Source organism: Camelina sativa, chromosome 5 (assembly GCF_030686135.1).
Source record: "Camelina sativa cultivar CO46 ecotype springtype chromosome 5, ASM3068613v1".
Classification (NCBI taxonomy): Eukaryota; Viridiplantae; Streptophyta; class Magnoliopsida; order Brassicales; family Brassicaceae; genus Camelina; species Camelina sativa.
Genome location: NC_141884.1, coordinates 27,125,529 through 27,138,739, shown reverse-complemented (window position 1 = coordinate 27,138,739; position 13,211 = coordinate 27,125,529). Strand labels below are relative to the sequence as shown.

At 39.0% G+C, this 13,211-nt stretch overlaps 2 protein-coding genes across 2 annotated transcripts; both read right to left on the bottom strand.

Moving 5' to 3' along the window:
- Positions 1-243: 243 nt before the first annotated feature.
- LOC104787335 (acyl carrier protein 3, chloroplastic) lies at positions 244-1,900 on the bottom strand. The gene is made up of 4 exons (XM_010512902.3): positions 1,630-1,900; positions 1,056-1,154; positions 761-883; positions 244-561 (listed from the first exon to the last, which is right to left on the bottom strand). Exons 1-4 carry the CDS (start codon positions 1,681-1,683, stop codon positions 433-435), a joined length of 405 nt encoding a protein of 134 aa, XP_010511204.1. The 5' UTR covers positions 1,684-1,900; the 3' UTR covers positions 244-432.
- An 8,516-nt stretch (positions 1,901-10,416) lies between these two features.
- LOC104787334 (uncharacterized) lies at positions 10,417-11,258 on the bottom strand. Its single transcript, XM_010512901.3, has one exon. It carries the CDS (start codon positions 11,118-11,120, stop codon positions 10,722-10,724), a length of 399 nt encoding a protein of 132 aa, XP_010511203.1. The 5' UTR covers positions 11,121-11,258; the 3' UTR covers positions 10,417-10,721.
- Positions 11,259-13,211: the final 1,953 nt, after the last annotated feature.

The following is a 13,211-nucleotide window of genomic DNA, read 5'->3' as shown; positions in this document are numbered from 1 at the left end:
TGAAATAAAAACTATCGATTTAAATCAACCGTAAGCCACACTTCAGTTTGCTTTAGATAAATCGTAAAAGCATGATTGATCTACTCATATTAAGTTTTAAGTGTATCCCCAACAGAGATTGGAACACGACAAGTCTTCAATATTCTTGAGTTAAGCTAATTTTGAAAATGCATCATGTTACAAGAGGAATCAAACTTTGGCAGTTAAAAATTACCAGAGATAAATAAGCAGTAAGATACTTGATAACTTAGCAACGATAACTTGTAAGGTGGAATAAAAAGTTGTAGAAGAAATACAAAGTCTTGTAATAATTTCCCCAAAATAGAATAAGTCTCAACGGACACAATCGCTCTATAGCTAACGAAACAATAAGATGATACTGGGGTTTGGTTTTTCGTGTTTTCGTTGTTGCTAATGGGTAATAAACGAATTCTACTTGGCCTTTTCCAACAAGAGCTCCTCGATGAGCTCAGCTGCTTTCTCAACTGTGGTGATTGTCTGTGCTTTCTCCTCAGCCATTTCGATCCCAAACTCTTCCTCTAGTCCCATCACAATCTCCACCTGTGAAATCATACACATGAGAAAATGTCAAACGCATATATATATATATATATATATATATATTTCAAAGTTTTGCTTTTACAATGAACACAGCATATGCAAGCGACAAAGATGACAAAGGGGCATTGGTTATATAATGCATCAGGAGTTGGAACCAATGGTTGTTGTTAAAGCGGATGGAGGAAAGACAAAGAATTACCGTGTCGAGAGAATCAGCACCGAGATCAACAAATTTGGTGGCACCCTCAACTTTCTTGGTATCATCAAGAGAGAGTTGCTTCTTGACAATTGCACACACCTTGTCCACTGTCTCAGGTTTAGCCTGTGTTCAACAACCGATTAATCAATAATATATTGTTATCCGCAACCAAATCAAGCAACAAAAAACAAAACAAAACGCATTGCTGAAACTTCTAAAGTAACAGTTTTGTGATGTAAAAGGTGAATCGGAAAGCATCATATTATATATGTATGAGAGAAGAAGAGAGTCTTACAGCGCAGGAAACGGTCAAGCGGGAAGGAAGCTGACGAATCTTAAAAGAAAGATTGCTTCTTCCAAAGGCATTGCATTCTATCGGATTTACCGCAATCGCCTGCCATCAATCATCAATCAATCATCATTCCACAAATCTCTTTCAATCAGTACAATGCAAAACAAAACTCGCAAAAGCAATCAAATAAAACCAAAAAAAATAGCAAAACAATCTGCGAGAACCGAAGCTCCTCAGTTGCTTGAATTACCAAACAAATAGTTAAACAGAAGCAACTAAGAACTAATCGCTGCATTCTAACAATGTTCACAAGTGTGCCGTTAACGATCAGATCGACCAGACTAAAACTTCCAGTGAAAAATTCTTAGAAGATAACTATTCCAATTACAAATGATCGAGCAAAGCAGCCATTTCAACAGATCAAAGTCGGACTAGAGCTGGGCAAACGATTCTGGAATTAGATCTACCATATAACTAGATCGAGATCCGTATCATAAAAGGCAAAGGAAACAATCAGATCTGTTCACACGATTAGATGAATCAAAAGAGGATATTAGAGGGAAGAAGAGAAATAGACCAGTTGGCGAGGACGAGCTTGCAGGGAAGTGGAAGCAGCAATGGAAGAAGCCATCGATTTATGAAGAGATCGGAGGCTGTTGGAGCGAAGAGATGTGGAGGTACAGTGAGAGTGATGAACCCAAGTGGGAGAGAGTTTTCTTTTTTTTTTAAATATACTTAGAGAAAATAAATGAAACGTTTCTGAGATTCCAATGAAAGTGAACACAAAGATAGAAAGACAGGTGGGGGTGGGTGCTCTGGCAGATATATGTAGATGCAGCTTGGAAAATGATGTTAATTATATTTTTTTTTTCAAGTTAATTATATTTTCTAAGTCTAATTAATTATACTTAAAATTAATGAGTTCTTTTTGAAATTTTAAGATATTCAATATTCAAATATGAAAAATATTTAATAATTATAGTTAAAAAAATAAAAACTTGTGTTTCTATTTCACTAGATAAGGATCACATGAAGTGCGAGTACTAAAATCATTGAAGAAAATAAATACTAAACCTAAACAATTTTTAAAAATTATAAAAAGAAATTTTATTTTTTGAAGTAAATATATAAATAATTTTAGTTAGAGAAAAAATCATATTTGTATTTATCTTCATACATTTATATATATTTTTCTATTTTTAATATATTAAAACAATTATTACAATAATATAAAGCTAAATTATACCCTACCAAAATTATATTTGTATTTACCTTCATACACTAATTTATATTTTTATTATATTATATTATAACAATTATTACAATAATCTAAAGCTAAATTATACTCTACCAAAATTTTTGCCAAATACTCATCATTACAAATATTATTATTGTCAAATTTCAAAGACGTTTCACAACTTATTACAAATTATTTTACATGTAAAAAATTCATCAACAACCATCCCAATTAAAAAAAAACGTTTTTTCTCTCTAGCGGCGATGGCGATAGCTCTAGGGTTTTGAGCCCGACCATGAGTCCTTTGGGTGTTGTCTGGTTGGGATTTGGTCTTCATGGGGTTCGATTGGTTCTCATTGTGGTAGATTCCAGTTTCCAATTTTTGGGTATTTTCTCAGGGATCTATTTGAGTTATTGGAGGGTGATTTGGCGATTTGGGTCTTTGTAGAGATTGCGGTGCCTCTCTGATCTAATTCAAGATCTCGCTTTATGGAGTTTACTCGGTTCTATACTCACGGAGGACGAGTTTTATTTGCTGCTGTTGAGGTTTTGGAAACAAGGGGATTTCAGGGGATTTCGATTGGGGGATTTGAGTATATTGGATCTTAATGAGGTCGGATTTGCGAGGTGGTCTCTACACGAATCTTGGATTCGTGCAGTATCTTTCTGGGTTTTTGATTTGGAGAAGATAATCTCTCCGTTGGCTTTATTGGGTCATTTGGGTTTGGTGGTTTCACGGGATTCACTGAGCTATGATTGGGGGATCATTGTTGCGGTGATGGTGGTTGGATTGGGAAAAGTTCTGTTCTCGGGGTTCATGGAATTGTTTTGGATCTTCGAGTGGATTTGCTGGATACGTTTGGCAGATTTATCAGGTTCTTTTGGTTTAATGACTCTTCTGTTTGGAGGTTGTTATGGAAAGGAATTATTGGGTTTGTGTTTGTTGTTTACTTCGTGGTACGATGGGATCAGGTCACAGGTTATGGGGATCGCGTGGTTTTAATGATAGGGCTCTCGTTATTTCAGCGAGTTTGTGTTATCTCTTGGGGATACGATTAGTGTGGGACTTGCCACAATTACGGACCGGGTTACATAGTTTTTATTGGTTGAGATTTGGGTTTAAAGATGGGAGATTCTTCTGTCTGTTGTCTGTAATGGATTTGGTTTCCTCTTTTGTGAGAATCAGGCTTATACGGGAGTTGAATCAGTTGATTCTGTCTTTAATGGGTAATCACTTTGGTGGGTTTGGTTGGTTCTTTTCTCAGTATATAAAGGAGTGGAGAATTCCCGAGTTGAAACACAATTCATTCTTCTCTATTTCCTTACATCTTTCTGCGGTTGTTCTGCTTTGGTTTTTCTATTGTTGGAGAGGGTGGGCGATGATGTCACAAGCAGGGCTCATGGGAAAGGGTTTGGCTGGTTCATCGGAAGGCGAGGTCAAGCCAAGGCGCAGAATCAAGATATCTTATTTTGATAACTCAGCGCTTATTGCTGGCTATTCCAAAACGGTGGTTGGGAGGTGTTTTAACCCAAAGCTGCAAGAGATGAAGTCTCTTTTGGTCGTCTTGCCACGCATATGGCAGGTGGAGGGGAGAGTTGCTGGTACGGATCTCGGATCAGGCAAGTTTCAATTTGATTTCGACGAGGAGGCAGACATTATTGAGGTTCTATCTAAGGAGCCTTATCACTTTGATTCATGGATGGTGTCTTTGGTGAGGTGGACACCAGTGGTGGACCCCAATTATCCATCATCTCTGAAATTTTGGGTCCGGGTTTCTAATGTTCCAATACAGTTTTGGGCTGAACCTACTTTTAGGGATATCGGGTCGGATTTGGGGGTGGTAGAGGCGGTTGATGCTGACAGAGGGAGGGTGCAAGTGACAATAGATGGGCTCAAGCCTCTCTGTTTTGAGACGGACATCGAGTTCTTTAACAGACAAGTCACGGTGGTGAAACTTTTTTATGAGAGGTTGCACGGTTGGTGTAAGAAGTGTAATAGTTTGTGCCATGCTGAGGATGTCTGTCCTCTGGCGAAGGGGAAGGGTGTGTCTCGTAGCAGCTCTCCCTCGGAGGAGCCGCTAGAATCGGATCAGTATATGAGTTACAAGGGGGCGGTCCTGGCTGATGCGAGAAGGGGTTCATCTTCTGGTAGTCACCCTAGGAGTCACCACCATGGGGTTCAATATGGGGGTTCTAAATCCAGGACAGATCCTCCCTCAGGGTCTTCAACACGCAGAAAGGGTTCGTCTAAGGGGTCTGCTGGTTCGGGTTATCCGCAGGAGCATAAGGGAAGGCAAGATCTTTCTCGGGGACAGTCTCGTCAGAAGTTTGTCCCGGTTATGCCACCGGTTCTGGAGGAGGAAGGGGAGGCAGAGGTGAGCCATTCAAAACAGAAATCAGCTAAAAAGGCGTTATTTCAGGATCCTCCAGTTGAGGAAGGGGCCATGAGTGGCACTGGTATGGAGGAGGGCCTTTGCGAAGAAGGACAGATTGTGGATGCACCAACTGGGGCGGTGGAGACTGTGGTTTTGGGCTCAGAGTCTGTTCATCCTGACATGGTTACGGTCGGTGGCAATGTAGTACAGGAGGAAATTGTTGAGGTGCAGGAGGGTTTGATGCCCGGTGGTTCTACTGCAGTTTTGGGCGAGGAGGCTGCCTCGCAAAAGGACCTGGGTGAGGATATCTCGTTTGTGCAGGGTTCTTCTACTGGATTTTTGGTGCTGCAAGTTTCTGTTGATCCTGTCACGGAACCCATGGTGGTGGAAAAGGCTGCTGGGGAGTTTTTTGGCATAGAGGAAGATGATTTGCTGGCTGAGGAGGGGGAGGACAAAGAACGGGTGGTCTCGGAGGCTGCAGGTGATGGGGGGGGGGGGGGGGGTGGACCGATTGGTAGCGATTCTCAGGCAGCTCAAGGTGATAAAGGGAAAAAAGGGAAAGGGCATTTGGTTCTTCGGGGGGTCAGCACAAAGAAGCGGAATGCTGCTCTGCTTTTGTCTCCACGACGCCGTCCTCCTCCATCTGTTCAAACCTTGGGGACAATGATCATCCTCTTAAGGCTCAGGAAGGGGCTAAGGGAGGTCACGGTGGGTCCAAACCACCAAAACCGATGGTCTTTAAATGAACATCTTGAGTTGGAATTGTCAAGGTCTCGGAAACAAGGTCAGTATCGGGAATCTCCGGGACTTATGGAATAAGCATAGGTCAAATTTTTTATTTCTTATGGAAACTAAGCAATGTTTTTCTTTTTTGGAACAATTTGTAGGCTATTTTGGCTATAAAAATTTAAAACTGTGGAACAAATTGGTTGTAGTGGAGGGTTGGCCCTCTTTTATAATAAAGATGTTTTTAATGTATCAATTTTATTTGAGTCCAACCGTTTAATTGATGTTGAGGCTGTCTATAATGGTCAAGTTATTCATTTAACTTTTATTTTTGGGGATCCTGTTCCAATTGGGACCTCGTTTGGGAAAGATTATTGAGGATCAGTTCTGCTCGATCGACTCCTTGGTTCATTGTTGGAGATCTTAACGAGTTAACAGGAAATCATGAGAAGAGAGGGGGGAAGCTTCGTCATGCTTCTTCCTTCCTCTCCTTTAATGGGATGATTTGGGATTGTGGTTTTTTGGAATTCCCGTATCTGGGAGATTGTTTATCTTGGAAGGATTGGCGTGATAAAAAACCAATCCGTTGCCGGTTAGATAGGGCTCTGGGTAATGAAGACTGGCACGATTTGTTTCCGGATACGGTTACGGAATATTTACCAAGGATCACCTTGGATCACGCCCGCTTGTGGTGAATATAGGTGCCAAGCGACCGCGAGGGCGACGAACTTTTATGTTTGATCGTCGTTGGGTTGGTAAGGCGGGTCTGATGGAGACTATTTCGCAGGGTTGGAATGGGGGACAAGATGTGGGTCCGACAACTTTTGTGGACAAAATTGTAAATTGCCGACGAGCTATTTCTCATTGGCCTAAAACGCAAGTTCCATTCGGACGGGATACTATTGAGGATCTTAAGCGCCAGTTGGCGGTGGCTCAAGCTGATGATGCGGTTTCTTAGGAGGTCATTACTGATTTAACCACATGTCTGTCGGATGCCTATAATGATGAGGAAATTTATTGGTATCAGAAAAGTCGTAACCAATGGATGCGGGTGGGGGATAAAAACACAAAGTATTTTCAAGCTCAAACAAAGCAGCGACGGGTTCGGAACCGAATCACTGGCCTTTACGATAGGAATAATGTTTGGTCAACAAAGGATGACGGATATTTGCACCGTGGCGGTATCGTATTTTGAGGATCTGTTTACTTCTATTAATCTGTCTAATTTTGAGGATGCTCTTCGTGAGGTGCAGATGGTAATAACGGATGAGGTAAATGAGAGGTTAATGGCACCGGCAATGGAGGCGGAGGTTCGTAAAGCTTTATTTCTGATGTCCCCGGATAAGGCCCATGGGCCGGACTGGATGACTACTTTGTTTTACCAGAAGGCTTGGAGAGTGGTTAAACAGGATTTGGTGGCTATGGTAAACCGGTTCTTTGTAAAGGGGGTTTTTGATAAAAGTTTGAATAGGATGCATATCTGTTTAATTCCGAAGGTGGCCAAGCCTACCAGGATGGCGGAGATGCGACCTATTAGTCTCTGTAATGTGGGGTATAAGCTTATTTCAAAAATCATGTGTCAACGTTTAAAAGTAGTGTTACCTGAGCTTATTTCGGAAACACAATCCGCTTTTGTTCCAGGACGTTTGATTTCGGATAACATCCTTATTGCTGAGGAGATGTTTCATGGTTTAAGGACAAATCCTTCCTGTAAAGGTAAATTTATGGCAATCAAAACAGATATGAGTAAGGCGTATGATCGAGTGGAATGTGGTTTTATTGAGACTCTGTTACGGAAAATGGGCTTTGGAGAGACGTGGATTTCCAGAATTATGTTTTGTGTAACTTCTGTTGAATACAAGGTCCTTCTCAATGGGCAACCCAATGGCAGGATTGTCCCAGAGCGGGGTTTAAGGCAGGGTGATCCGTTGTCACCTTATTTGTTTCTTCTGTGTACGGAGGTCTTAGTGGCAAATATCCGGAGGGCTGAGCGGGATAAATTAATTACAGGGATTAAAGTTGCGAATAAATGTCCCCCAATTACGCATTTGTTATTTGCGGATGATAGTCTATTTTTCTGCAAGGTTGATAGAGCTCAATGTGGTGTAATTTTGGATATCTTAAAACAATATGAGGCAGTCTCGGGCCAGCAAATTAATTTTGCTAAATCTTCAATCCAGTTTGGTCATAAGGTGGATGACGCTATATGGACGGAGATGCAGGGGGTTTTGGGGATAACGAATTTGGGTGGAATGGGATCATATCTAGGGTTACCGGAGAGTCTGGGTGGGTCAAAGACAAAGGTTTTCTCTTTTGTTCGTGATCGTCTTCAGGGTCGAACGACGGGTTGGACGGTGAAACTTCTCTCTAAAGGGGGAAAAGAGGTGATGATTAAGTCTGTAGCTACGGCGGTTCCGACATTTGTAATGTCGTGCTTCCGGTTATCGAAAACAATAACGTTAAAACTCACGAGTGCAGTGGCAAATTTTTGGTGGAGTACATCAGGACAGTCTGGGGGGATGCATTGGTTAGCTTGGAATAAGCTCTGTTGCAGTAAGCAATTGGGGGGCTTGGGTTTTAGGAATGTTGATGCTTTTAATTCAGCTTTGTTGGCAAAGCAATTGTGGCGGCTGATTGAGGCTCCAGATACCTTGTTTGCTCGGGTTTTCAAAGGCAGTACTATCGAAATTCCAATCCTTTGGAACCGATACGATCTTATTCTCCTTCTTATGGATGGAGAAGCATTACTTCCGCTAGAACTTTGGTTAATAAAGGGCTTATTTTACGGGTTGGTTCGGGGGAGTCCATTTTGATTTGGACGGACCCATGGGTACCGGCTCAATCCCCAAGACCAGCGACCAGTAAGGGTCCTCTTAAGGATCCTTCTCTTAAAATCTCTCATTTAATTGAGTGTCACACAAATTCTTGGCGTATTGATATACTCAAGGAGCATTTCGCCCCGGAAGATGTTGATCTGATAGGGGCTATCCCTTTAGGGAATACTCGGCTACCTGATTCCATGGGTTGGCATTTTACCGGTAAGTATACAGTTAAGTCTGGGTATGAAATGGAACGGTTTGCAAGTTCACAGGTTACTAGGGTTTCTCGTGTGGGTCCAGAGATTACTTCCCTTTTTGCGGGTGTCTGGGGTGTTTCATGTCCACCGAAAATAAAACATTTTATGTGGCAGGTCTTGACAGGATGTATTTTGGTTTCGGCCAACCTGCGGCGTCGCGGTATTGCGTGTGATTCTGGGTGTGTCCGATGTGGGGATGAGGAAGAAACAATTAATTATGCCATTTTCTGGTGCCCATCGGCTAGACAGGTGTGGGCTTTAGCTCAAGTCCCTGTAGGTTCGGTTTCTTTTCCGACGGAGTCCGTATACGCTAATGTGGATCATTTCTTGGGTTCTGCTAATCCGGGATCACAGATAGTCGCCTTTCCGTGGATTATGTGGTATATTTGGAAAAAGCGAAACGCTTGTGTCTTTGAGAATGTTATGGATAAACCCCTGGATGTTGTTTGATTGGTGGAGGGGGAGGCAGCTGTCTGGTTGCAGGCTCAGGTGGAGGTTGAGGATGGGGATCAACCTCATACCTCACCTGCCCCTGATTCTCGACAAAGGGGGCCCCCACGTTCCCTTCCTGCCTCTTTTACAGGTTATAGGTGTTTTGTTGATGGCTCTTGGAAGGAGTCAGATACTTATGCAGGTGCAGGTTGGGTTTGTTCTGCCCCTCACTCGGGGTCAGATATGGGAGCTACCAATCTTCGACGCAGTTTATCTCCATAACATGCTGAAGTAGAAGCTTTTATTTGGGCTATGCGGTGCATGATCGGACACGACTATCGGGACGTGGCTTTCTATACGGACTGTTCTGATTTGGTGAAGATGGTGTCTTCTCCTCATGACTGGCCGGCTTTTACACCCTACCTCGAAGATATCAAGATAGACCAAGCGGAGTTTTCATCCTTCTCTCTATCCTTTGTTCCTCGTAATGCGAATGTCACAGCGGATTCCCAGGCTCGTCAAGGGAGACTGTCTCTGCAGCATGTTCTGTTTGTGATCTGCAGGTCAATTGGTGGCAACTTGTCTGTGGGAAGGTTGTTAAAGGGTGAGGGACCAGGGTTCGAGGAACGCCTGATGCACCAATAACCTACTGTGGATTTGGATATTCACAGTGATGGGTTAAGATCGATGCCCTGCAAGGCCAGCCTATGGGGGCAACTAGCAGTGAGGCTAGTGGGGTCCACGGACGGGTTGTCACATTTTTCCATCTTCTCCGATCGAACACCACGAGTCAACAAAGTGACGTGGAACCGAGGATTATTACTGGAAAAAAATGATGAGTTGTATTAATTCTTATAATTTGGTTGGTTACCTATTTTAACTGAGGTGTCAGTCTCTGCTTTAATACAAAAATTGATATGTCATGCTCTAGAGAGAAACATCTTGTTCTTTTATTGTATTGATTATTTCCTCTGTTTTAAATTAGGTGTCCTTTTAATTTTTTTTTTTTTTGAATAAGTGTTATATTACATTTCAATACAGACTTTTGATAAAAGAAAAACTTCAAGTCATAATCTTTATATCATTTCTCTAAACCAAATTATCTACATAACCTAGTTATGCCTATAGTTGATAACTTCCACTCTAGGATATTTTAATCTTATTTTTTTCCATTCAAATTAAATATTTTTAAAGTAACTTCAAAATCAAACTTTATATACTTGGAATTTATTAATTTCAGATCCCACCATTCAAGATGGATTGACAATTAAATTATATTGATTTAAATCATTCAAAAATATATATACGATCATTTGAAGTAAATGAATTTACAACAAAAAAATGAAAACAAATAAAGATAATTTTACGGAATAGTGTTTTTAGTGAAGTGGTTAAAAGTCCACATGTGCGACCTTTCTCATCGGAATTCGACTCGAGAAATTGTGTTAACCGCATACTAGAGATTGATTATGAATCAGACGCGGTTGATCCAAAGATATCAAAAATAATAAAGAAAAGTTTTTCTTGTTTTTTTTTTTGACCTCGTAAGTTTTATTGAATTCCATATATTACATACGCACGTAATATACAGTACATAAATATATCGACTCCATGGTACAATATTTATTACATATAACAAACTTATAAAATTCACCCATCTAGGCGCATATCTAGTATATGCCACTCCACACCCTCCATGGCTGATTCACAACGAATGTTTTGAAAAGACGTGCTTAGCTCTCTCTCTCAACATTTGTCTACTTCCCAAACTTGAACATGTAAGTTCATACATATATATGTTCTCACCAGCTTCTCTCAGATAATCAATTATTTTTTTGTGACTTGGAGCTTGAGGAATTTGGAGGTGAAGCCCACATGGCTCTATTTGGCCTGACCCATCCACCAGCGACGATCATGGTTGGCTTTTCATTCATGCTCTCCTTTTGACCTAACTTGTTCTCTGATTCATAATGCTTCCATTTGGGGATCTTCATAGTTGTGTATTTCTCCTTCGTTTTACCTTCTTCCCTTGAGGTGGTGCCTTTGTAACCCGATTGATTTTGTTCCCTTGAACTGGCCTGCCTTTGCGTTTGTCTATGACCGATAATTATATTGACTGACTTCTCTACCTGAGCAACTACGCGGTCAGCTCTAAGATCGTGATGAGAAAAACCATAATGGTTCTTCTCGTCGCGTTTGTACCCACCATGACGATCCACCATTTTCCAAGGGAGAGAATTAAGAAAACTGTCTTGTGAGTTTCAAAGTTGAAAAGAAATAAACATACATCTACCTTTTTATATTGCTTACACATGCATGAAGCGTGGTAGAGAAGGCAAGATTCCACACTCAAGAATCATATTCCTCTACTTTTAATATCAAACGTACAACAAAGAAAAGAGAATATAATCAAATCGTACTTTCATATTTTAAAGTACCATTTACACGAATCTTTTTGCCATCTAAAATCTCATAATATTTCAAACTGCCAACATGAACCTACTAGGAATTAATTTGGACTGCCAAAACACAACCACTGCTGATTAGTACTCTTCAAAGTTTGTGATAAAAAAAAATTATAAATCAGTAAGCATCTTACAGTCATTGCTTTATTTGATTACTTGAACAAATATATTCCTAGTTTGATTTGGACAATACTATTAAGTATTAACATATATGAAATATATATATATATATATATATATGCAATTGATTTTGAAAGAAATGCACAATTGTAACATATGAGAAAATAATAATGGGAAATATCTCATAGAAATTAGCAAGATTCACTCTTCCTCCAAAAAGAAAAAAAGAGAGAACTTCTGTGGAAACACAAAAACTTAATCCGAGCCAACAACTAAAAAAAAAGAAACACAAAACCACAATTTTTTCCCATGTGTTTATATTTCATGGTAATAAACGTATTTATATAGATCTGTTTAACTATAGTCTTTAAAAAAGAAAATCAGAACGGTATAATGTTTATTTTGCAAATTGCATTGGACGATAGTCGATAGACATCACATTCATATCCATGTAAGTACTAGTTGTCAGATACCCAAAATAGTTTATAAAAGAGAAAAAAAAGAAGAAGCAATGTAAAGAGATGTGGTACGTACGATCAGTGTGGACATGTGATCTTGCATAGTTGTCCAAACTGAGACACGGAAGGACTTAATTAAGCAGACGAATATGAATACATCCAAAAGACATACGCGTAGTGCGTAGACAAGAATCGATGCTTGCTTTGTTTTGCTTCTTCCTTCTTTACCGTTAAAAAACTTACGGAACCCATTTGAACACGTCTTTCGTGTGACCTAACCCACTGAAACACACACTACACCAAACCTAACTCTTGTTTTGTTTTTTCTTTCATTATAGTTATTGATACAAAGAATTACCCTTATGATAGAAAGACAAAAAAATATCTATCATAAAAGAGAAATTAAGAATGATAGATATAACTGCGTAATCTTTGATAAACGAATACAAGTAACAATTATTTAGGTGAACTTATTGGTGGAAAGATGTCCATAAAATTTGTTCTCGGTATAAGATATATACTAGATTACGACCCGCGGTGTACCGCGAGGCAAGTTATTTGTAGTTAAAACTTTTTAAATTATAAATTGTTTTTGTTTATTAAATATGTTATAATTGTATAATAATTGACAATTTTATGGTTTAAACCATATAGTACCGCAATATAATTTAGTTTTTACATAATATTAATTTAATCAACTTAATTATATAAGTCTATTTCTCTAATATCGATAATATTAATGATGTTTTAGCCGTGTAACACCAAACTAATAATATTTTTAAAATTATATAAATATTGACCAAACCCATCCCGCCATATAACCATGTCCCGAGATATTTTAATTCGCACTATATCATTCTTAATTTTTAATATTTATTATTTTGTATTATAAAAATTAGATTGAGTTAGTATGATATTTATTAAGATTGTAACCATTAAAATTTTATAAGATTGGCGTTTCTTATAAAGTTTAAATATTTTTAAAGTTTAAATATCTATAATACTTAGAATTCTTAAAAAATTTTGAATATTTCTCATATTTGAAATTTCAGAAATATAAGTTTCAATCGAAGATACCTTTAAAATAAAACAAAAAGAAAGCAAAAAGAATTCAACAAAAATCAATTTGTTTTTTCTTCCAAATTGTATAAATCATATAAATTATAAAAAAATAGAAAGTAAATAAATGAGTTACAAATTTTATAAATTTAATTCATATATTGATATCTTGAAAATATGAGAGGTTTTAACTGTAAATCTTTTAAAAAAA